This window comes from Schistocerca serialis, chromosome 4 (genome assembly GCF_023864345.2).
Source record: "Schistocerca serialis cubense isolate TAMUIC-IGC-003099 chromosome 4, iqSchSeri2.2, whole genome shotgun sequence".
NCBI lineage: Eukaryota > Metazoa > Arthropoda > Insecta > Orthoptera > Acrididae > Schistocerca > Schistocerca serialis.
The window spans coordinates 47,647,924-47,674,539 of record NC_064641.1 but is presented as its reverse complement, the minus strand read 5'-3'; the positions used below and the strand labels follow the sequence as shown (position 1 = coordinate 47,674,539).

Here is a 26,616-nt window from a genome sequence, read left to right as displayed (position 1 = left end):
GCCCGCTACTGTGAGAAAGGCTTCTAGTCTCTGCACTATTCCAAGAATGTAACTACACAATTCTTCCCCTGAAGATGGTATGGAACTTCGAAATGCGTAGTGGTGCAATAAATAAGTGACTAACGCAGAAATTGTGTGTTATCAATACAAAATTGTGAATTATCAGTTGAAGTCTTCATGATGTTATCCTTCATGAAGAAATAATTATGACAGTCCTTGACAAGCAGTGCTTAATGGGCGAAATATTTTTTCTACTATGTATATATTCCAAGATCATATTACAAATTATTGTTAATGATGAGAATCAATTGGGAGTACGGGTTTAAAACAAAAACTTTGAGGTTACCTGATTGCATAGTAAATTAAGTCAGATAAAGGACTTGAAAGATCAGTCGAAAAAATGTTCAAATGTGTGTGAAATCTTACGGGGCTTAACTGCTAAGGTCATCAGTCCCTAAGCTTACACACTACTTAACCTAAATTATCCTAAGGACAAACGCACACACCCATGCCCGAGGGAGGACTCGAACCTCCGCCGGGAACAGCCGCACAGTCCGTGACTGCAGCGCCTAAGACCGCTCGGCTAATCCCGCGCGGCTGAAAGATCAGTCGAATAGGATGCTTAGGTTCTTGAGAAGAGGTTAAGTTGAACATCAAGAAAAGTAAAAGAAGGGTAACGGAAAGTAATCAAGTCAAATTAGGAGATGCTGAGGGTATCAGATTAAGAAATGATACACTGAAAGTAGTAGATGAGTGTTTTGAGCAATAAAATAACTGACGATAGCCAAAGTAGAGGATATAAAATGCAGACTGGCAATAGCAAGAAACTCGTTTCTGAAAATTTTGTTAACATCGCTTATACATTTATGTGCTTGGAAGTATTTTCTGAAGATGTGTTTACAGAAATTTGTAGTTCTTTACTAAGTAAAATAATAGAACGTGGAATAGGTTCCCATGGTACACAACACAGTTCAGGACATTGTTGCCGAAACAACGAAAAAGCAGGCCATTTTTAAAAGAACACATGATCTCCAAATTAGGCAAAATTCAAAGATGCTCTAAACATACCACGGAATTTAGTGCGAGTTGCTTTTAATAGTTTTCACAACAAAACAGTCTCGAAATACGGCAGAAAATTCGAAGAGGTTCCGATCGTATGTAAAGTTTACCGACGCCAAGGCAACATGTTCACTGCGTGATAGCAATGGTAATGTTACCAACAACAACGGCACCACTAACACGGAGTTACTAAACATGGTTTTGGGAAACTCATTCACCAGAGAAGATTCGGTGAATATTTCAGAACTGGAATCAAGAACAGCTGCCAACATGAGTAATCTAGAAGTAGATATCCCTCTGCGTACAACAACAACTTAAGTCACTTGATAAACGAAAGTCTGCGGGCCCATATTCTATACCAGTTAGGTTCCTTTCGGAGTATTCTGATGAAATAATTCAATTTTTATCGATCATAGACGCGGTCCAGTCACTTTAATGTGCTCATCGCCTATGTTCGACGTCATAATCACGCACAGACGGCCGGTGGCAGCACTAGCTGTGGAGGGTATATAAAGCATGTTGGGAAGGGGGGGTGGGGTGGAAAATAGAGCTTTGGATTTCGTGCCAAGGGTGGAAGAATTTCCGAAACGGCTAAGTTTGTAATCTGCTCGCAAGTCGCTGTGTTTGAAGTATACCACGCATGGCAAAATGGCGCTATCCAATACGAGCGCGAAGGTATCTGTGATGCACCATGGACCATAGATGACAGGGGTGAAACCGCCACTATGGACATACGTGCGGCGAATAGATGTGTCACTGTTGAGCAACTGATGACCCAGATGAACCAAGGGGCTACCAACAGTGTCTCCTCAATGACCGTTCAGCGAACATTGCCTTGTATGGGCCCCTTCAGCAGACCCCCACTTAGTGCACCCATGCTCACTGCTATTCATCGTCGACGGAGGCTGGAGTTCCCACGCCTATAATGCATCCAGACGTCCACTGAGTGGAGACAGGTCGCCTTTTTAGACGAATCACGCTTTATGCGCGTACGGCGTGCAACCCCGAAAGCAAACACCCTGTAACAATAGTCTGAAGGATCCAGGCAGCGTAATGGTGCGGGGAACGTTTTCGCGGCATCCCCTGGGTGACCTCGTCATTCTGGAAGGCACAATGATCAACGCAAGTATGCATATATCCTTTTGGAACTATTTTCACCCCTACGTGCTGTTTGTTTTCCCTCGGGGCGACGGCATCTACCAGTAGGACAATGTGACGCGTCGCACAGCTCACAGTGTATTTGCGTTGTTCGAAGAGCACCAGAATAAATTTACTGTACTCCTCCGGCCACCAAACACCCCGACCAAATCGATCAGGCTGTTCGCGCCACGGACCGTCAATCGAGAAACGTAGCACAGCTGGCTACGTCATTGGAATCAGTATCCATGGCTGTACGTTCCAGATCCTCATCCACTCTTCCTGCACGTCTCGCAACAGTCCGTACTGCAAAAGGTGGTTACGCAGGCTTTTGACAGGTGACCACGTTAAGGGGACATCGTACGTGAAATTCGTTGAAATTTGCCATTTTCAGTTTTTTACTCCATAATGTACTTTGAGCTTTCCTGAACATTTTGGTATATAATACAAATAAAATCAGACAATTGTGAGACCTTCAAATAATAATTTGAATGTTGACGTGTGACTAAAATTTCGTGGATATGCATATATTGCCACAGTTGAGCAGTAATATCTTGGGATCTACACAGTCTACAAGGCTGTGAATTGTTTTGTTTTGTGCCTACTGCTACGTCTCAGAAGTTGGCATTACGAATAAACAAATGAGTCCTTTGTTTCTGATACTAGTTTTCGTTGAAAGTAGTGTGATTATCGGCTATTTTTGTAGTAAGCTAACTTCTATTGCTTTTTATACGTAAATAAAATGACCTAGCGTAAAAGTAACTTCAAGAAACGCAGATTTGCGGGTAACAGATATGTGAGACCTGCATTTTCTTCTGAAGTACTTGAAAACACGTGTGATAGTGGTGAAGGAAGCCATCTCATGCTCTGTGTCCACCTCCAACAAACACTTGGTGTAAATATAGGCAAGCTGAATTTTCTGGCACCCTGCATGAATGTACACACAAACATTCTCTTCCTTTGGCAGTAATGGAGGCAATCAAACCTATTTACAGAGATTTGGCAAATCCTGAGCTACTAAAGAAGTGTTTACATGGGAAGACCCAGAATGTGAATGAGTCCTTCAATAACGTAGTGTGGTGCCGCAAGCCTAAAAATGTATTTGTTGGTGTTATGACTAAAGTTAGCAGTGTCTGATGTTGTAGTAACTTTTAATGGTGGGAACTATGAAAGACTTAAGGTTCGACAATTTTAATAATAATTCTAGTTCACTGTATCTAGAAAGGTGCATTCAATAAGTAAAATTGTAAGTTGGTGTCTTAAAAGTTTCCAAGATAGTGAGTAACAAAGTTCAATAATTTAACATTGGCGGCATAGGACATACAATGTCGCCTTAATGTGACTAGATACTGCTTAACCGCTCGCTAGACGAAAGATCTGTTCCTAGAGACTGGAAAGTTGCACCGGTCCCATAATTACGCAAGAAAAGAAATAGACTAATCCGCTGAATCAAAGACCCATTCACTGATATCTATTTGCAGTAATTTTGGAACATGTCTGTTTTTACGTTATGAAATCCGTCGACCATCAGGGTCTCAGGAAATATTTTTGAGAAACACAATCGATTCTATTCACACGAAGTAATCAGTCATATTGATATGGGACCTCAAACTGATTCGATAGTTTGATTTTTTATAGCGTTCCTCCCAAGCGGCGCCTAAACAAATTACGCGACTATCTAATATCATTGCAGTTGCGCGACTCGATTCGTGATTTCCTATCAAACTTCACAGTTCGTAATAACTGACCGGGAATAATGGAGACAAACAGAAGTGGTATCTGAGGTTCCATGAGGAAGCGTTGTAGGCCCTCAGCTGTTCCCAATCTGTACATCATAAACGACTTTGAAGATATAAACAGCCCTCATCAAAAGGTCAAGACTAATTGCAAAATGATGTAGACAAGCTGTTTATATAGTGCGAAAAGAGGCAGTTGAGCTTAAACAAAAAGTGTAAGGTCCTCCCCCTGAGTACTAAAAAAAACTTTAAATTTCGTTTACAATAGATCACTCAAATTGAGAAGCTGTTGATTCAACTAAATACCTAGGAATTACAATTACGAATAATTTAAACTGAACCAACACCAGAAAGCGTTGCGTGGAAAGCGAAGCAGAGACTGCGTTTCATTGGCAGAACACTTACGACATGCAACAAATTCTTAAGAGATTGCCTATACTTCGCTAGTCCGTACTCTTCTGATCTACTGGCGGCGGGCATCAAACAATTTCAAATTGAAACAAGGGTTTCTCTAGTTGTGGTGAAATCTTACAAGTGCGAAAATATTTCCACCTACACCGGGAGAAAAGATCGCCACCATAAAAGCGAAATCAGAGTTTGTAGGGAAAGATTTAAGTCTTCACTTTCTCCACGCTCTGACTGGGGATGAGGCGATAGGTTCAAATGGTTCTGGGCACTATGGGACTTAACTTCTGAGGTCGTCAGTCGCCTAGTACTTAGAACTAATTAAACCTAACTAACCTAAGGACATCACACACTTCCATGCCCAAGGCAGGATTCGAACCTGCGACCGTAGCGGTCGCTCGGCTCCCGACTGTGGCGCCTAGAACCGCACGGCCACTCCCGCCGGCGAGGCGATAGGGAAACAGCCTGAGAGTAGTTCCACGATCCCTCTGCCAAACACTTAGGAGTGAATTGCAGAGTGATCATGTAGATATAGATTTGCCTGTAGTGCAGTCCCGTATGGAAGTGAAACGTGAAGGATATACAGTTCAGACAAGAAAGGAAAAGAAGGTTTTGAAATCTATATCTACATCTGCATTCACACTCCGCAAATCATTGTGTAGAGTACCTCCCATTGTACCTGTTAGGGCTGCTTCTCATTCCATTCACGTATGGAGCGCGGGAAAATGACTGTTTAAAAGCCCCTGTGCGCTCTGTAATTAATCAAATCTCCCTCAAGATCCCTGTGAGACCGATACGTAAGGAGTCTTAGTATATTTTGACAGTTATCATTTAAAGTCGGTTCTAGATGGATCGCACGAGCGATTTGTAAGCTTTTTGGAAGAAATACGTTTCTTGCAGAGACTGTTCTTTATTTATATTTAATATTGATTTGCTTACCACTGTGCGCAGCCACACCTCATGGCGCCGAGGTGCCGTTGCACACAGTTGAGTGCTACCTGATAATAGCAAATTGCGCAAATTACAATGAAATGAAAACCCTTAGTTGCACACAGTCGTTGATATAAGTCAACATGGACAGTTGAAAATGTGTGCTCCGACCGGGACTCGAACCTGGGATCTCCTGCTTACACGGCAGACGCTCTATCCATCTGAGTCACCGAGGACACAGACGATAGTGCGACTGCAGGGACTTATCTCTGGCACGCCTCCCGTGAGACCCACATTCGCAACTTATTGTTCCGCATTATAGTCATTGTGCCCCTGCCCATCATACTCATTACTTGCGGCTTTAGCGCCGATTCCCGTAAGAGTTCGAGCACCGTTTGTTTTATATACATATAAAGCGTAGTTGTGTGCTGCTGTTTATACTGTATCGAATATTATCGCTACAGTTCTAAGGTCTGGACAAGCACGGACTGTCTCTGAAAATAACTAACCCAAAACATATGAAGTTAACAGACTAAAGATTTTACTTGATAATGGCTACAAAGCCGAAATGTCGTAGCACGGAAAATAAAAATAAAATGGACAAAACATTCGTTGCAGGAAACCTTTCATTACTTTCAGGATATTATCACGTTTCTGACCCTTGTCGCAACAAACATAAGCAAGCTCTCAAATGGCTCTGAGCACTATGGGACTTAACATCTGAGGTCATCAGTTCCCTAGAACTTAGAACTACTTAAACCTAACTAACCTAAGGACGTCACACACATCCATGCCCGAGGCAGGATTCGAAACTGCGAGCGCAGCGGTCGCGCGGTTCCTGATTGTAGCGCCTAGAACCGCTCAGCCGCTCCGGCCGGCCATAAGTAAGCAACTATCTTTGTAGGCTGATAGTATTTTCCTAGTATTCCACCAATAAATCTAAATCTGCTACCTGCCTTAACTACGACTCAGCCTATGTGATCATTCCATTTCGTATCCTTACAAAGTATTACACCCATGTATTTGTATCTATTGATTGATTCCAACTGTTGCCCGTCGATTCGGCTGCTACAGTAGAATGTGTACGATTAGATGGCGTGATCGAATTACTAGTGAAGAGGTACTGAATCGAAAAAAAATTTCTAAGCACTGTAGGACTTAACATCTGAGGTCATCAGTCCCCTAGACTTAGAACTACTCAAACCTAATTAACCTAAGGACATCACACATGTCCATGCCCGAGCAGGATTCGAACCTGCGACCGCAGCAGCAGCAGCAGCAGCAGCAGCAGCGCAGTTCCGGACTGAAGCCCCTAGAACCGCTCGGCCACAGCGGCCGGCTACTGAATCGAACTGAAGAAGATAGAAATTTATGGAACAGCTTGACTAAAAGAAGAGATCGGTTCATAGGATATATTCTGAGGCACCAATAAATTAGGAAATGTTTACTATACACTGAGGTGACAAAGGTAATGGTATAGCGATATGCACATATACATAGCGTGGTAGCGTCGCGTACACAAGGTATGAAAATGCAGTTCATTAGAGGACCTGCCGTTTGTAATCAGGTGATACATGTGAAAAGATTCGTGACTTGATTATTGCCGTACGACGGGAATCAACCGAATGTGGAGTGGTAGCTGGGCGAATGCCACATTCCGTTTCGGAAATTAGGAAGTTCAATATTCCGAGGTACATAGTGTTAAGAGTGTGCAGAGAATACCAAATTTCAGGCATTACCTCTCATCACGGACAACGCAGAGGCCGATAGCCTTCATTTAACGACCGAGAGCAGCAGCGTTTGCACAGATTCGTCAGTGGTAACAGGCAAGCAACTCTGCGTGAAATAAATTCAGAAATCAATGTGGGACGTACGACGAACGTATCCGTTAGGACATTGCTGCGAATTTAGCGTTTATGGGCTGTGGGAGCAGACGACCGATGCAAGTTCCTTTGCTAACAGCACAACAACGCCTGCAGCGTTTCTCCTGGGCTCGTGAGCATATCGGTTGGTCCCTAGATGACTGTAATACCGTGGCCTAGTAAGACGAGCCCCGATTTTAATTGGTGAGAACTAATGGTAGGATTCGAGTTGGCGCAGACCCCCGAAGACATGGTCCTAATTTGTCAACAAGGCAGTATGCGAGCTGATGGTGACTTCATAATGGTTTGGGCTGTGTTTGCAGGGAATGGACTGTGTCCTCTGCTCCAACTGAACCGATCATTGACTGGAAATGCGTTATACCTTGCTACTTGGAGGCCATATGCTGCCATTAATGGACTTCATGAGCCGAACGACGATGTAATTTTTGTTTACGATAATGCCCCATGTCACCAGGCCACAATTCATTATTTGATTGAATCGCCCGACATGAATACCATAGAACACTTATTTGACGTAATCGTGAGGTCAGTTCGTGTACAAAATCCTGCATCGACAACACTTTCGCAATTGTGGACGGTTGTAGAGGTAGCATGGCTCAATATTTCTGCAGGTGACTTGGATAAATTCTAGTGTCCGATACCACATGTCGGATTTGACCAATGACGTCATACGTAAGGCAAAGATGCTGTAATGGACAATCTATGAATGGAACGGATCATACTCTTAAACGAATGTAGCATGCCGTAAAATACATTTAATGCGACTATTATTTACGCTTGAATTTCATTTAAACGAGTTTAAGATGAGTGAAATAAATAAGAAATGTGAGCAATTACGAGTGCATATATATTTTCCCACACGTACTGCTAAAACGATCTAAATAATGAACCGTCTAGTTCCAACCAACCTATGTAAGAGGTCATTTATAGTTACCGATTCCAATATTTGTTTGTTGCGCAAAAATCTTATATCAGAAACGTGCTTTAAAAATGATCTTGTTAGTGAACAACAGATTACATCTAGACTTTCAAAAAATAAACTTCTTTACACACGTTACTGCACACGCAAAGAAATAAAACTTAAAAATGACCAAATCTTGCAACCGATAACTATACTACCGAAAGTCACACCAGCTACAGTAGCTCCATATAACACTCAGTAAAATCGATACACCAGGAGTGACAGTAAAAATAAGAGAAGAGTAGCAGAAACATCGAAAAGAAAAACATAAAAGTGGCTACATAAAACGAAACTTACTGCATATGAACTTCCAAAGGAGTCACAGATCGAGGCTGACAAGAACGAAATAAGGACATAACAAGAAATAATAATGTTAGAAGTTCGAACAGTAACGAAGGAGACAAAATTCAGAATAACTAATGAAAAATATAAGAAACTCAAACTGACCGGCACGATTGAGGTACCACCCAAATCAATTCTTCCCTACCATCCGTCCTCAATCAGACGCAAAGTTTTAAAATAGTAAAAAAAAAAAAAAAAAAAATGAAACCATGAGTCAATAACATAAGCTCTCCGGCAAAGACACAGCAATACCACTCGGCACGAGAGAAACCAAAAAGGTAACACTGGCACGATGTAGTAACATAGAAAAACGCAACCTAAAACAAGAAAAAAGTATCAGACCCACCAACACCTAACTAACAAAACGAGGCTTCTCCATTTTGCTGACTGCTTTCATAAATGCAAGAAATAAACAACCTTTAGGAATACTCTTCCTACAACAGTATTCATCTAAATGGCCTTGCAACACAGAAATCCGTCTCTTTCCTCGCCCGATAACAGATTTTACAGCCCCCCCCCCCCCCCCCCAAGCACCTCTCAATAGTATTAGTGCATGCCCCCCCTCTTATAATCCTTAAACTGAATGTTGTGATCTACGACCAAATGATGATAACCCATTTCACCCAACCCCTTGTACGAAGCAAACCCATCCGACATGACTACAGAACCTTCTTCCACATATTCTTCTATTAAAGATGTGAAGACTTCCTTTGTTCGATTTGGCACAACCCTAAATACAACATCAGCACAATCTCCTCCAGAAACTACTACTCCAAAAACCCAAAGCCCAACAACCTCGTGCCCCCTTTCGTACTTCCTCTTTCCAAAATGTGACTCATCTACTTCAACTATAAAGCCTCCCCCCCCCCTTCCCCAATTACCCCCTATACTTTATAAATTCCCCGCAGACTTCTCTACAAAACGAGAACCAATCGACTACAGTGCCACACGAAACCCCTGCTTCGTGCATGACAGATTTGCAAGAATATTCACAGCAAAAAATAGTAGGTTAGCATGACAATTACTTCTAAATTCAGCCTCGATCTTTCGAACCACGTCCCCCTGCGTGTGGATCTGCATATGTTACTTTTTCTGCACCTCCACTTGAATTCGTGGCAAGTTCGTGATGACGCAACCTTCGTCAAAACCATATAATTTCCACAGACACTGTACTTGCAAAATTCAGCAATTATGCCCAATGATTGCAAAAATTTTATAGTTGATTTACGGTCACTCATTTTCTGAAGCAGAATTTTCACAGTAAAAACAACTGCCTCATCCATAACGAACAGCGTCAGAAATCAATACCTTACAAATCACGACTACTTTCATTAACAAAAGATGTCGAAAACAAATTACGAGATGAAAACAAAAGAAGCTACATCGAATTTTAAATATATGCGCGTAACGAGGAAATCGAGAGAAATCATTTAATGTTCATCGACAGCAATCTGCGGTACAAACAAAATAACATCACACATTACGTCATTGGTCAAAGCCGACGGGTGGTATCGGACACTAGAATTGACCCGCGGACTTCACGATATGTTGGTTTATGCCGCGTAGAGTTGGTGCACTACGCCGGACGAAGGTGGTCTGACACGATATTTGGAGGTATCCCATGAATTTTGTCACCTCGTTGTACAATGAGACCAGTAACTCACCTGAAGACGTCTCCGTACTGCGCGTGCATGTCCTTCAGCTGTTGCACGAGCACAGGAAGTTTGCGGAAGAGCATGAGGTTGCCTAGCAACGGCAGCGTGGCTGGACCCGGCGCCGAGGTGCGAGCGCGCGTCACCCACAACCACCACAGCACGACCGCCAGCCAAACCGCCGCCCACGCCGCGCCCGTCATCAGCTGCGTCCACATCTCCGTGCGCGAAGTCAGTCACCGCGTGTGAGCGGCGTCCGCGCCGGTGCCCCAATATATGCGTTACCCGGCATCCACAGCCAGACATGGCGGCGCCGGTCCGGAAACTCCCTCTGGCCTTCGTTTCCGTGTACACGAAAACACGGCCAGAGGTCAGCAGGCTGTGAGACAATGTTGATCTGGCGAAGCGAAGGAAGGCAGGCAGCGGTGTTTACCGTCCCGATGTGTTTACAGCGATAAGCTGCTTCACAACTCAGGGAATCACCATCTACTTCCACATCTACATGGACACTCTGCGAATCACATTTAAGTGCCTGGCAGAGGGTTCATCGAACCACCTTCACAATTCTCTATAATTCCAATCTCGTATAGCGCGCGGAAAGAATGAACACCTATATCTTTCCGTACGAGCTCTGATTTCCATTATTTTATCGTGGTGGTCGTTCCTCCGTATGTAGGTCAGTGTTAACAAAATATTTTCACATTCGGAGGAGAAAGCGCGTGATTGGAATTTTGTGAGAAGATTCCGTCGCAACGAGAAACGCTTTTCTTTTAATGATTTCCAGCCCAAATCCAGTATCATTTCTGTGACACACTCTCCCGTATTTCGCGATAATACAACACATGCTGCCTTTCTTTGAAATTTTTCGATGTACTCCGTCAGTCCTATCTGGTAAGGATCCCACACCGTGCAGCAGTATTCTAAAAGAGGACGGACAAGCGTAGTGTAGGCAGTCTCCTTACTAGGTCTGTTACATTTTCTAAGTGTCCTGCCAACATAACGCAGTCTTCGGTTAGCCTTCCCCGCAACATTTTCTATGTGTTCCTTCCAATTTCAGTTGTTCGTAAATGTAATACTTAGGTATTTAGTTGAATTTACGGCTTTTAGATTAGATTGATTTATCGTGTAGCCGAAATTTAACGAGTTCTTTTAGCACTCATGTGGATGACCTCACACATTTCGTTGCTTAGGATCAACTGCCACTTTTCGCACCATTCAGCTATTTTTTTCTAAATCGTGTTGCAGTTTGTTTTGATCTTCTGATGACTTTATTAGTCGATAAACGACAGCGTCATCTGCAAACAACCGAAGACGGCTGCTCAGATTGTCTCCCAAATCGTTTATATACGGTAAATAAGGAACAGCAACGTGCCTATAACACTACGTAGGGAAACTCCAGAAATCACTTCTGTTTCAGTAGATGACTTTCCGTCAATTACTACGAACTGTGACCTCTCTGACAGGAAATCGCAAATCCAGTCACATAATTGAGACGATATTCCATAAGAACGAAATTTCACTACGAGCCGCTTGTGTGGTGCAGTGTCAAAAGCCTTCCGGAAATCCAGAAATACGGAATCGATCTAAAATGGTTAAAATGGCTCTGAGCACTATGGGACTTAACTTCTGAGGTCATCAGTCCCCTAGAATTTAGAACTACTTAATCCTAACTAACCTAAGGACATCACACACATCCATGCCCGAGGCAGGATTCGAACCCGCGACCGTAGCGGTCACGCGGTTCCAGACTGTAGCGCCTAGAACCGCACGGCCACCCCGGCCGGCAATCGATCTAAAATCCCTTGTCTATAGCACTCAGAACTTCATGTGAATAAGGAGCTAGTTGTGTTTCACAGGAACGATGTTTTCTAAACCTATGTTGACTGTGTGTCAATAGACCGTTTCCTTCGAGGTAATTCATAATGTTCGAACACAATATATGTTCTAAAATCCTGCTGCATATCTACGTTAACGATGTGGGCCTGTAATTTAGTGGATTACTCCTACTACCTTTCTTGAATATTGGTGTGACTTGTGGAACTTTCCCGTCTTTGGGTACGAATCTTTCGTCGAGCGAACGGTTGTATATGATTAAGTGTAGGATTAATGCATCAGCATACTCCGAAGGAACCTAATTGGTATACAGTCCTGTGGAACACCCTCCTATCTGGTGGGGGTTCACAGAACACGGTTATTTCCAAAACTCCGTAGTCCGCAGCTCGTGGTCGTGCGGTATCGTTCTCGCTTCCCGCGCCCGGGTTCCCGGGTTCGATTCCCGGCGGGGTCAGAGATTTTCTCTGTCTCGTGATGACTGGGTGTTGTGTGATGTCCTTAGGTTAATTAGGTTTAAGTAGTTCTAAGTTATAGGGGACTGATGACCATAGATGTTAAGTCCCATAGTGCTCAGAGCCATTTCAACCATTTGAACCAAAACTCCGTAATTACCGGGAAGCGTTGCCTATCGAACACCCGGGCTCCGGAAGATATAAAAGGCGAATCACTTAAAACCTATCCGCAATTACTGCGGAAATTGGAAGTGCTATTTGATGTCCGGTTTTCATAAAATGGACTGGTAATCAGGGACCTTTATTGTTGCCAATCAATACATTGGTTCAAAGGGTTCAAATGGCTCTGAGCACTATGGGACTTAACATGTGAGGCATTGAGTCCCCTAGAACATAGAACTACTTAAACCTAACTAACCTAAGGTCATCACACACATCCATGCCCGCGGCAGGATTCGAACCTGCGACCGTAGCGGTCGCGCGGTTCCAGACTGAAGCGCCTAGAACCGCTCGTCCACAACGGCCGGCCAATCAATACATTGTAATAATACTTAAAAAGTGGTTTTTTGTGCAAACATACATTTTCTTAAATGAAATAATTTCTATTGACATTAACAAACTAAAAATAGGGTAAATTAGAATGTCGGTGGAGTTTGTTACAGGAGTCTAGTGCGAGTCGTTTACAAGATATCGTACTGTGTAAGGTTTGCACACCAACACTTCTTTGCGCCTTTCAAGCTGCGCAGTTGCTACATAAGATGTTTTTGTGTTTGCTTGCAATGTGCTTGTGTATATCTTGAGTGCATTACAAAAGAAATGGTTCAAATGGCTCTAAGCACTATGGGACTTAACATGTGAGGTCATCAGTCCCCTAGACTTAGAACCACTTAAACCTAACTAACCTAAGCACATCACACACATCCATGCCCGAGGCAGGATTCGAACTTGCGACCGTAGCAGCAGCGCGGTTCCCGACTGAAGCGCCTAGAACCGCTCGGCCACAGCGGCCGGCAGTGCATTACAACTTGCTATTTAGTTAGTGTGTGCCAATCCAAGCAGGGGATCCTGAGTGGACGGCGGGATTTACCAATGCAGAAGAAGCCGACATGCTCATGGTGTATGGAGAGTGTAGGAAGACTGCAGTTCGTTCCAGTACGGTGTATGCAGCAAGGTATCCCATAGACATCAACATTTTCGTCAATTATTTATCAGCCTCTTTTACCACTTACGTGAAAGTGGCACTGTAACTCTCAGACAACGTTAACAGAAGGAAGTGACGACAGAAGAGGGTGAAATTAATGTTCTTGCTGCTGTTGCAGTAAATCCGCACGTTAGCTCCCGCGCAATCGCACGAGGAAGTGGCATGAGTCAGGAAAGTGTCCCACGCATTCTCCATCGACATATGTTCCATCTCTCCATCAACAGCTGCGTGGAAACGATTACGAGAATGGTGTTAACTTCCGTACCTGGAAATTAAGTAAGGATACGCCAGGTGTATTTTGTTTAGTGATGAAGCCACATTTACCAATTATGGCCAGGTAAACCGCCGAAACCTACGTTATTGGGTGTTGACAATCCCTCTTGGCTTCATCAGGTAGAACGTCAGTGTCCATGGAGTGCAAACGTGTGGTGTGAGATAGTGAACCATAAGTTGACAGGCCCGTTTTTCATAGACAGAGCACGCACCCGTCTTTCACGGATGCTAGAAGACGTTCCTCTGCAGATCAGGAGGAACCTGTGGTACCATGATGGCTCTCCAGCCCATAGTGCACCAAGTACTACAGCACGTTGCAAGAATCCCCCCACTCGAGCTAAATCTCCAGAAAAGTCTCACTGTAGCCTGTGAGTCCGTAGCCGGTGGTACAAGTTGCGTACAGTACAAATGGCCATGCTTTCCCATCCGAGTTTTGAGATAATTAAGCCGGTCTGTCCTTGAACTGACTTAGCGAGACGCCGCGTAGCAATTCTTCCTAACTGTTGTCTGGATATCCTTTCGTAAATTTATGTCTCCTTGCAAAACCATAGCAGCGCCGTCGGATCCTGGAAGTGTAATACTACTGTTTATGTTTTACGTAATGACGCGGGAAGAAGCTATTTTTTTGGCAAATACTTTTTACACAGGATGCCGTTATGGTGCGTTTCTTTAAGAAACACCGTAAAATGAACTTGTTTACACTAATATAAGCTAACAGTTAACGGTACGAGAGTATTGTTTACCGTATGACTAGATCGAAAGGCATCCTATCGACGACTGCCGACTACGGAGCACAGTCTAACTTGAGCATACAATCGGTATAGTTCGTATAAGATCGTAGCTCTTCGGTTACGCCAAAGTTATTCATTTGTTTATTAATGTCAACTTTTCCCGGCATTGTAAAATTACTAGATCTATTGTAACCTCCCCCTCACTTATCGACCTTAATGACAGTGAAAAATTAAACCGCGTGCACCTAATGGAAATTTGGGAAAAGCAATCGTCACCGAAGTTAATTTGTCGGTAAAGAGGGAGGAAAGGGTTACATCTAAATGAAAGGAGAAATGCAAATGAAATTGGTGAAAATTAATTTTAAGAAAAGGGTAAAATTAATAAAGAAAGTAAATGTGCGGTCGTTACGTTAACAATTAACTGGCGTTAATTAGATATTTGGGATTTGGGGAAAATTACGGTCGCCAGTCCTATGGACAACTGCTATAATAACTGAAAAAGAAACTCGCATTCGGGAGGACGACGGTTCAATTCCGTCTCCAGCCATCCTGATTTAGGTTTTCCGTGATTTCCCTAAATCGTTTCAGGCAAATGCCGGGATGGTTCCTTTGAAAGGGCACGGCCGATTCCATTCCCCATCCTTCCCTCACCCGAGCTTGCGCTCCGTCTATAATGACCTCGTTGTCGACGGGACGTTAAACACTAACCACCACCGCCACCACTGAAAAAGAAAGGTTATTGCACATATAATTAGCACTAAAAGCGTGGCAACTGAAGGTTGACACGTGTAGTGAGAAAACTGAAAGTTTGTCAGAAGTAATAAATTTCGCTACACTCTGACTTAATTTAGCAAAAGAATTAATAAAACCGGAAAACTGAAAGTTAATTTAGTGACTGAAATTTGTTTCTGAAGTACTACGAAATTCAATAAAATAAGGTTAGTCTTGGACTACCTCAACAATCATTTCAAAAGCTACTTGGATCTACGCAATTACGAAATAAGGGATTGAACTTTGAACTTGAATTAAATGATTCAGAACAATTAACAATAGTAAAATTTTGTACGTACCAAGCTGAGCTGCAGTCACAGGTAAGCTAAACTATGGTAACAAAACTCGCACTCTTAATTTGTGCTTGTGTAATCTAAATATTGTAGCCAGCTATGAATACCTTAACTGAACTTTGAAATTAAAGCAGTGAAATAGAATAATATTGCTTTAATGCTGGCGTTAGAATTTCAACGACACTCGGGTTCATTCCGGAAAAGGAAGGGACCCTGCTTTGTAATGCAATTGGGACAATGAGCAACAAACGTTCATGCTACGTTGCTGTAATTTTGTGATTTGAACAGTTCGAAAAGCTGAGGTCTGCCATACAGTTCTAAAACTTTACGTGCTTCCAGTCTTCCTTGCTGGTTGATTGAAGGTTTGAAGTCGTCGATCGAGGAGGTGGCGACAGTCACTCATTGTCGGCCGTCGCTGTTGCAGAAGCTGGATGTTGGCGCGCCTTCTTCTCGACACGGTCACCAGGCGAAACGGGCTCTTGATGTGCGCCAGCTAATGCTTCCCGTCCGCGACACCGTGTCAGAAACTATCATAGCAAGTCAAGCGCAATTAAATGCTGCCAAAGACCGAAAGCGCGGCAACTCGCGGGAGCGTCACACAACACACCTGCTCCACCGCCCTACTCCAGCCAGACTCTCCTCTGCCCGCACTCCAGGCGGCAGAGTTAACACTACCAAAGTTCCTAAAAACTCTGGTTCTCCACAAGACCTATATATATATATATATATATATATATATATATATATATATATATATATATATATATATATATATATATATATAGTAAAACAATTACAATATCTAAAGACACAGAAATGTCATACCTTCATGTAACAAAATAAGGAAAAAATTTATAGTACAATAGATGGAAATAGGAGGATATGCATTTCCGGCGTTACACTATTTATGATCCGTAGACATCTCCTATTGGCTGAGTGGAAAAAGCACACTTTTTTAGGAAATATTTAATAATAACAATTACTTGATTCGCGCCAGAATAAACGTCCTTTCCCTAGATACCTCTTTGCCGACGTCACGAGCAATTTCTGCATCGGCACCTCATCTCACTGACCCAGAAAGCGCCAGATGGCCAACCGCCTCCGCTTGCCAGCGAGGGAACATACCGCTCGCTCCTCACTGCATACCTACTGCAGCGTCGATACATCCACTTCACGTATGTGAAATAGCAAAACTGGAAATAAAGTAAAATCTGCAAATAAGGGGTAGCTTACAATGTCTTCACGAATTGTTTCCGAATCGTTGGACTGGACTCAGAGCACCTGTACCTTGGCCGGCCCGTTCCTTGGATTTGAAGCCTGTAGACTTTTTCTGCGGGGACATAGCAATTACAACCGATGATATGCAATGACATATTACCTCAGCCTGCTCGGGAATCTCGCTCAAATGCTAGCACTTGTGCAGCAATCGATCCATACCAGACTGGAAGGATGTATTGCCACCGCCGGTGGTCATTTTGAACACTACTTGTGATGGTCAATTGTCTCGGCCATAATCCACATAGTGTATGCACTGTTCTTTAATCTGTAGTATCACAGGTATTGTACAAGAGTCGGTGTGTAAAGTTTTCAAAATACGATACCTCCTAAACGACTCGCACTAGGATCCTGCAGTAATCACCAATGGCTTTCTAATTTACCCTACTTTTAGTTTGTTAGTGCCAATAGGCATTCTTCTATTTGACAAGTGTATGTTTACAAAAAAAATACACTTTCTAAGTATTATTACAATCTGTTTATTGGCTAACAGTACGAGCCCCTGACTACTAATCCATTATGTGAAAACTGCACATCAACATTTGAGCTGTAAGTTTTAGGTAATTCACCCTCCAGGCGGCAAATATACAGATACTGCTAATTTTGTTGGCTACAGATACGACAAAATACGAACGTTTAATAAGTTAACATTCATTACAGATAATTTCACTTGTTTTTGCTCGTCAGCCACGTCTTCTTCATGGACCATTCCGCGGGTTGTATACGTCGCCGGAAGTAAGCCTTGTTTCTCGTGATCCTGGTACGCACACTAGATATATGTCTGAAGAATATTGGGAGAGTCTCAGAAGGTTGAATTTTCTCATGAAATCTCAAATTGTGGAACAGGTACAATTCGTCCCTGTCTTTCAATCGGCCCTGTCTTTTAATCGACGTTTTGACAGATTTCCAGAAACGCTCTTTATTTTGTGTGTGAACAGATGGGGCGTCTGAAGAGACAGATTCCACAGAATGATTTAAAATTCATGTTTGAATCTTTCTTTCCTGAAGGTTTTGTAGGGCTTAAAGTCGTCAGCTATAAATTTGGTCGTTGGGAAGACGAAGAGGCACTAAAGTTTTCTTGCACCTCGTATATACTCTATGAAGTACTTCCGGGATTCCCTTTCAGAGCCTCCGAAGATCCATACGTTTCTATTTCGTTTTCTAGTGGTCGTCCTTTTTTGCATTTCCGATAGGTATATACCATTCGTCTGTTGCAACTGTCTTGTTTTCTCCACCGACAGGAACACTGGCATTTCTGACTATCGCATACCAGTCTTCACAAAACTCACAGCAGTCACAAACGGTGCTTGTCGATAACTGAGCCTCGGAAGCGGTCACTTGTACGGTATAGTCTCTTACCTAACACGAAGCTAAAATAATGCTCTTTTCGATAGTGAACTTACAATTGTCGATCCATGTGTTTTCTCTTATCGATATCCTTTTCTGACGCTGCGCACAGTACAATTGAAATAGGATAACGGCATCGGCGACTTTCTTACGAAGTTTGTCACATCTGTCTCCAGGACAACTCTGACAAGTCTTGAAATTGTCATTTGGTAGCAATATATATTCCCAACAGAAATCGAAACAAGATTACATACTACCCAATCGGGGAATTACGTTTCACCAGGTAGCAATATCCGCATTTGAGACTACAACGGCTTCACTCATTCCTGTTCCCATCGCTAAACGTTACACGACTTTCTCTCGGCAATGCACTAAACGCTTTCCATATCTCCTACATCTACATCTACATTTATACTCCGCAAGCCACCCAAAGGTGTGTGGCGGAGGGCATTTTACGTGCCACTGTCATTACCTCCCTTTCCTGTTCCAGTCGCGTATGGTTCGCGGGAAGAACGACTGTCTGAAAGCCTCCGTGCGCGCTCTAATCTCTCTAATTTTACATTCGTGATCTCCTCGGGAGGTATAAGTAGGGGGAAGCAATATATTCGATACCTCATCCAGAAACGCACCCTCTCGAAACCTGGCGAGCAATCTACACCGCGATGCAGAGCGCCTCTCTTGCAGAGTCTGCCACTTGAGTTTATTAAACATCTCCGTAACGCTATCACGGTTACCAAATAACCCAGTGACGAAACGCGCCGCTCTTCTTTGGATCTTCTCTATCTCCTCCGTCAAACCGATCTGGTGCGGATCCCACACTGATGAGCAATACTCAAGTATAGGTCGAACGAGAGTTTTGTAAGCCACCTCCTTTGTTGAAGGACTACATTTTCTAAGCATTCTCCCAATGAATCTCAACCTGGTACCCGCCTTACCAACAATTAATTTTATATGATCATTCCACTTCAAATCGTTCCGCACGCATACTCCCAGATATTTTACAGAAGTAACTGCTACCAGTGTTTGTTCCGCTATCATATAATCATACAATAAAGGATCCTTCTTTCTATGTATTCGCAATACATTACATTTGTCTATGTTAAGGGACAGTTGCCACTCCCTGCACCAAGTGCCTATCCGCTGCAGATCTTCCTGCATTTCGCTACAATTTTCTAATGCTGCAACTTCTCTGTATACTACAGCATCATCCGCGAAAAGCCACATGGAACTTCCGACACTATCTACTAGGTCATTTATATATATTGTGAAAAGCAATGGTCCCATAACACTCCCCTGTGGCACGCCAGAGGTTACTTTAACGTCTGTAGACGTCTCTCCATTGATAACAACGTGCTGTTTTCTGTTTGCTAAAAACTCTTCAATCCAGCCACACAGCTGGTCTGATATTCCGTAGGCTCTTACTTTGTTTATCAGGCGACAGTGCGGAACTGTATCGAACGCCTTCCGGAAGTCAAGAAAAATAGCATCTACCTGGGAGCGTGTATCTAATATTTTCTGGGTCTCATGAACAAATAAAGCGAGTTCGGTCCCACACGATCGCTGTTTCCGGAATCCATGTTGATTCCTACATAGTAGATTCTGGGTTTCCAGAAACGACATGATACTCGAGCAAAAAACATGTTCTAAATGTCTACAACAGATCGACGTCAGAGATATAGGTCTATAGTTTTGCGCAACAGCTCGACGACCCTTCTTGAAGACTGTGACTACCTGTGCTCTTTTCCAATCATTTGGAACCCTCCGTTCCTCTAGAGACTTGCGGTACACGGCTGTTAGAAGGGGGGCAAGTTCTTTCGCGTACTCTGTGTAGAATCGAATTGGTATCCCGTCAGGTCCAGTGGACTTTCCTCTATTGAGTGATTCCAGTTGCTTTTCTATTCCTTGGACACTTATTTCGATGTCAGCCATTTTTTCGTTTGTGCGAGGATTTAGAGAAGGAATTGCAGTGCGGTCTTCCTCTGTGAAACAGCTTTGGAAAAAGGTGTTTAGTATTTCAGCTTTACGCATGTCATCCTCTGTTTCAATGCCATCATCATCCCGGAGTGTCTGGATATGCTGTTTCGAGCCACTTACTGATTTAACGTAAGACCAGAACTTCCTAGGATTTTCTGTCAAGTCGGTACATAGAATTTTACTTTCGAATTCAATGAACGCTTCACGCATAGCCCTCATTACGCTAACTTTGACATCGTTTAGCTTCTGTTTGTCTGAGAGGTTTTGGCTGCGTTTAAACTTGGAGTGAATCTCTCTTTGCTTTCGCAGTAGTTTCCTAACTTGGTTGTTGTACCACGGTGGGTTTTTCTCGTCCCTCACAGTTTTACTCGGCACGTACCTGTCTAAAACGCATTTTACGATTGCCTTGAACTTTTTCCATAAACACTCAACATTGTCAGTGTCGGAACAGAAATTTTCGTTTTGATCTGTTAGGTAGTCTGAAATCTGCCTTCTATTACTCTTGCTAAACAGATAAACCTTCCTCCCTTTTTTTATATTCCTATTAACTTCCATATTCAGGGATGCTGCAACGGCCTTATGATCACTGATTCCCTGTTCTGCACTTAAAGAGTCGAAAAGTTCGGGTCCGTTTGTTATCAGTAGGTCCAAGATGTTATCTCCACGAGTCGGTTCTCTGTTTAACTGCTCGAGGTAATTTTCGGATAGTGCACTCAGTATAATGTCACTCGATGCTCTGTCCCTACCACCCGTCCTAAACATCTGAGTGTCCCAGTCCATATCTGGTAAATTGAAATCTCCACCTAAGACTATAACATGCTGAGAAAATTTATGTGAAATGTATTCCAAATTTTCTCTCAGTTGTTCTGCCACTAATGCTGCTGAGTCGGGAGGTCGGTAAAAGGAGCCAATTATTAACCTAGCTCGGTTGTTGAGTGTAGCCTCCACCCATAATAATTCACAGGAACTATCCACTTCTGCTTCACTACAGGATAAACTACTACTAACAGCGACGAACACTCCACCACCGGTTGCATGCAATCTATCCTTTCTAAACACCGTCTGTACTTTGTAAAAATTTCGGCAGAATTTATCTCTGGCTTAAGCCAGCTTTCTGTACCTATAACGATTTCAGCTTCGGTGCCTTCTATCAGCGCTTGAAGTTCTGGTACTTTACCAACGCAGCTTCGACAGTTGACAATTACAATTCCGATTGCTGCTTGGTCCCCGCATGTCCTGACTTTGCCCCGCACCCGTTGAGGCTGTTGCCCTTTCTGTACTTGCCCAAGGCCATCTAACCTAAAAAACCGCCCAGCCCACGCCACACAACCCCTGCTACCCGTGTAGCCGCTTGTTGCGTGTAGTGGACTCCTGACCTATCCAGCGGAACCCGAAACCCCACCACCCTATGGCGCAAGTCGAGGAATCTGCAGCCCACACGGTCGCAGAACCGTCTCAGCCTCTGATTCAGACCCTCCACTCGGCTCTGTACCTAAGGTCCGCAGTCAGTCCTGTCGACGATGCTGCAGATGGTGAGCTCTGCTTTCATCCCGCTAGCGAGACTGGCAGTCTTCATCAAATCAGATAGCTGCCGGAAGCCAGAGAGGATTTCCTCCGATCCATAGCGACACACATCATTGGTGCCGACATGAGCGACCACCTGCAGATGGGTGCACCCTGTACCCTTCATGGCATCCGGAAGGACCCTTTCCACATCTGGAATGACTCCCCCCGGTATGCACACGGAGTGCACATTGGTTTTCTTCCCCTCTCTTGCTGCCATTTCCCTAAGGGGCCCCATTACAGTACAGTCTCCAACAAATTTTACATATTCACATAGACCATTGCCTTTAATCCAAATGAATACAGATTCGTTTACAGATATTTTTCTCTTACTACGGGTATACAAAGACAATGGAGAAGGTGACACATACACAGATTTACCAAAGTCTTTATTTGCAAGTTCTCCAATATGATAGGTACGGTAGGCAATAATGTCTCTGTCTACAAAACTTTCAAGGCCAGGCACGTTAGGAACTCCAGTACCACCTCGTACAATAGCTACAGTAAGCCAACCATTACCATGTGTAAAGGAATCATTAATGTCAATGCTAAAGTTAAGTCTACAGCCACAGAAAACAGATGGTCCACCGACAAGTGCAGTAGCAGCAGTGTTCTTCACAGTATTCTTCTTCTTGTCTGCAGCAGATGTTGTAAATTCGATGTTCTCCATTGATTTGTAGATTGTCTGCTTAGGACGACGACGAATACGTCTGTAGGGCATCGTGGCGGCGTTCAATGCAATCTCCTGCCACGACAGCCACCTGTTCGATGTATGAAAGTTCGGAGCCTGCGCGTTCGATAGACAACGCTTCTTGGAAATTACCCAGAATTTGACTGGATGTGGTGCCGTGTAATGCCATTTAAATGGGTAAGTACATAACTGCAAACAAATATTTTTATAGCACAACTACCGAAACAAGATCCAATGAGGAGCGGATTGTTTTATCTCAGGATGCTTCAGCCTGCGCGAGAGTGTTACGAAGTTCATCAAACTCCAGCGCAGCTACAAGTCAGCCGTTGTTCACAGAGTTTATTGTAGAAATCCCGAGAATGTACGTTCCTACAAGGGCCCTTCAGTATTTTGCTTTCTGACACACATTCCTTGATCTAAGACCACGATGGTAAATCTAGAGAGATTCGAGCTCACAAAGAGGCTTACCAGTGTCTATAAAGACATCATATTTACGGGCCAACGAACATGAGTATCGACAGACTATGTTGTTGTATGACATATGAATATGTGTGCTCGCACTATGTAACAGCGTAACCAATGTATTTAATAGTAATGACGACGACATATAAATGTGTCAGCTCATTTTAGGTTGACATGGCCTAATAGCCACAACATCTTCACTTGATAATGGCCTAAGGCCGAAATTGCAATCGCGAAATAAAGTGTTACGGTCACTGGCGTAAATATGATGTCTTTTATAAAGTTCTATATGACTGTGGATCCTAGGTATAAAAAGTTAATTAATTACCAGTCTCTCTTCCCAACGCACCATTCGAGGAGGGGGGCTAAGGGTATCATAGGTATTCTCCCCCACACACCTTAAGGAGGCTTGCGTAGTAGCGATGTAGATCAAGAGATCGAACGTAATGTTATGTGACATCTACAGTGCGATCGAAAAGTCGCGCATATATAAAATAAGTGTGCCTCTAAGGCTGCATTTGTGTAGTGTGGACTGAAGAGATCATCCTTGATGACTTATTCTTCTAGGATGGGATGTAAGGATAAAAGGAAAACACTTTATTTATTACACATTCAGTTAGACTTGGGCACGCAATGGGTCCTTTAGCTTGCTGTCCTTGGTGATATCTATCTCCTGTCGAGGGTGAAATGTGTCGAGGCTGTTATGTGTGACTGCTTCCTCGTGTTATGACAGATTGCCTATGGGGGGTGAAACGTTATTGACTTCGGTACTCGATACTTGTGCCATCTTGCAGGGTTTACCGTTCCTACCGATTCTAAGTGTCGAACTTCGTCCCTAAGGGCATCAATTTTGTTAAAAACTCGTAGAGCCTTGTCATGGACCTTCTCTTGCATAGTGGTCTCGTGGAGTGCGGTGCGGATGTCGACGTTTCTTGTCCACCATGGAGCTCCTGTGATCCATCGATAGCAAATGTTTTGCAGCGCTTGGAGTTTTTTGTAGTTGGAGACGCACGTAGTTCTCCACGAGGTGGAGCCATATAACATTGTGGTTTCCACCGTTGCCTTATACATTTGGAGTTTAGTCTTCGGGTTGAGATCCTTACTCTTCAGGAACGGAATCAATGACCTGGCCATCTTCTGGGCTGGCGTCTTCTTGTCGTCAATATGCTGCGTGAAGAGTCATTTTTGTCAAGGTAGACACCGAGATACTTCACTCCCGGCGACCATGGGATAAATTGATTAGCTATTTGGAGTCTGTCGTTCAGAACTTGTTTCCTCCGTGTGAACAGAACGGCTGCCGTCTTCGTCGGGTTGATCGTTATCTTATTTTGCAGCGCCCAGAGTTCCATTACAGCAAGTTGCTGTTGCATCCTAGCGATTAGCTGGTCCAAGTGTCGTCCAGTTGTCAGAAAGGCCGTATCGTCCGCATAAAAACTCGCCGTAACAAGGGGGACTGTTGGGATGTCATTTATATATACGTTGTAAAGCGGAGGCGAAATGACAGAGCCCTGCGGAATTCCTGCGGAGATCAGTTTCATTTCGGAGTTTTTATCGTCGACTCGGACATACAGTTTCCTGTCCTGCAGAAAGCTGTCTATGAGTCCAATGTAACAAGCCGCAATAGGGGTAGCGCGATGCAGTTTGACGATAAGGTTGGGCCGCCACACCTTATCGTAAGCTTTTTCGATATCAAGGAAGACACCAGTCGTGAAGTGCTACTTGTTGTATCCTTCTTGTATCCGTTCGGTGATCCGTAGAAGTTGAAGTTCAGCAGATAACTTGTCTCTGAAACCGAATTGTTCGGGTCGTATAACATCATGCGCTGTAAGCGTGTCATGGAGCCTCTTCAACAGCGCTCTCTCGAGCACCTTGCCAAGGGTCGGCAAGAGGCTAATTGGCCGGTAACTAGGCTGCATTCACAGTGGCGCCGACAACCGTCGTCAGACCTCGTCACCAGAGGTCGCCCAATAACACCGACCAACAGCTTGGCCGCGGTGCGTCCAATCTCCGTCAGCATTTGGCGCGGTGAAGGTGGTTAAGTTAGAATCTGTTCTATGTATCAGGTGGGTTAGATTTTAACCTGTTAGGGTGGGATGGATACCACGACGCCTCTCTGCTTTGAGACTAGTGGTGCAATGTGGCGTTTGCTATTTACCCTCAAATAGCACCAGGTGGCGTCCGCACGACCGCATGCGCCACAGCCTCTTCCCTAGCGTTTCGTGAAATACAGGGAAGCCATTTCTCTGCAGATAACCTTTCTTCCTGTACCGTTACAGCCATCCGTCAGGCTACGTCGTGGAGGTAAGTGAAGATTGCCTCTTATCTTACATTTAAACAACGCGTGACAGTTTAGGGGTCACGTGATCCCACGTGGTCTTCTACGTTACATTTTTCACCTAGACGCATCGTCTTGATAACGAGTAATTTTACTATCAGAATTCAGTAATAAGTCATCTTATTTTTGTTTTTGTGTTACTATCTCCTACCAGGATAGGGTATCTCGAAACATACTTTTTCGCACCTCACTTTCCTGATTTGTGTTTTTAGTGTACAATTATTATCTTTTATTTTTGTTTACAGTACCTTGAAAAATGTACAAAATATTTTTGTAGAGAAGAAGAAATTCTACAGGAGTTGAACCGGGAAATGTGTAAGTTGGATGCAGAAAGTATGGAACAGCTCGATCTAGATTTTTAAGACACCGAAGACTGTACGTTGTCTAGTGACGATAACATCGAGGATGCATTTGATGCAGAGGACATCGATTGTGCGGCTGGTCCCGGCGGAAATTCGAGTCCTCCCTCGGGCATGGGTGTGTGTGTTTGTCCTTAGGATAATGTAAGATAAGTAGTGTGTAAGCTTAGGGACTGATGACCTTAGCAGTTAAGTCCCATAAGATTTCACACATATTTGAACATTTTTGAACGACATCGACATTACTCTCCAGGAAAACGATTCGGATAGAAATTTCTGATTTGCCAAGGACAATGAAACCTTCTGGATTAATAAGCCTCTGATTTCTCGATTTACGAAGGTACCACCAAAAAAATTGATTTCCCCTCTTCCTGGTCCTAAAGGAGAAGATGCTGGTGTAAAAAAAAGTATCACATTATTTTCTCTTTTCATTATAGAAGAAATGATTGTCTATTGTGAGATTTACTAGCAGTGAAACAGATGTACATCAAAGTTGTATAAATCTGCAGAGGGATACGCGTCTCATACTGATGCATTAGAAACAGAAGCACTGTTAGATACACTTTACGTAAGTGGTGTATCGAAAATTCAGGCTAGCGTACGACGGACACGTTTTCTTCTATTTTCGGCCCATATTTGTTTCGCTGCGGAATATGAAAAACAGATTCAAATTCCTCCTTAGAAGTCTTTATTTTTATGACGAGGTAACAAGAAGTCAGCGTCAATTTATCCCTTTTCGTCATATGTGGAATCAATTTGTAGACAATTTTGGCAAATACTACACTCCTTCAGGATATGTCACTTTAAACAAGATCTTCTGGCGCTGCAGTCCGGAACCGCGGGACTGCTACGGTCGCAGGTTAGAATCCTCCTTCGGGCATGGGTGTGTGTGATGTCCTTAGGTTAGTTAGGTTTAAGTAGTTCTAAGTTCTAGGGGACTTCTGACCTAAG

The 26,616-nt window shown here is 43.5% G+C and overlaps 1 protein-coding gene across 1 annotated transcript in view; it reads right to left on the bottom strand.

Moving 5' to 3' along the window:
• LOC126474220 (cytochrome P450 4g15-like) overlaps positions 1-10,323 on the bottom strand; it is an 84,661-nt gene extending 74,338 nt beyond the window's left edge. Inside the window, exon 1 of the mRNA XM_050101684.1 lies at positions 10,118-10,323. Within this exon, the coding sequence (XP_049957641.1) occupies positions 10,118-10,323 (206 nt within the window). The remainder of the gene's footprint in view (positions 1-10,117) is intronic.
• Positions 10,324-26,616: the final 16,293 nt, after the last annotated feature.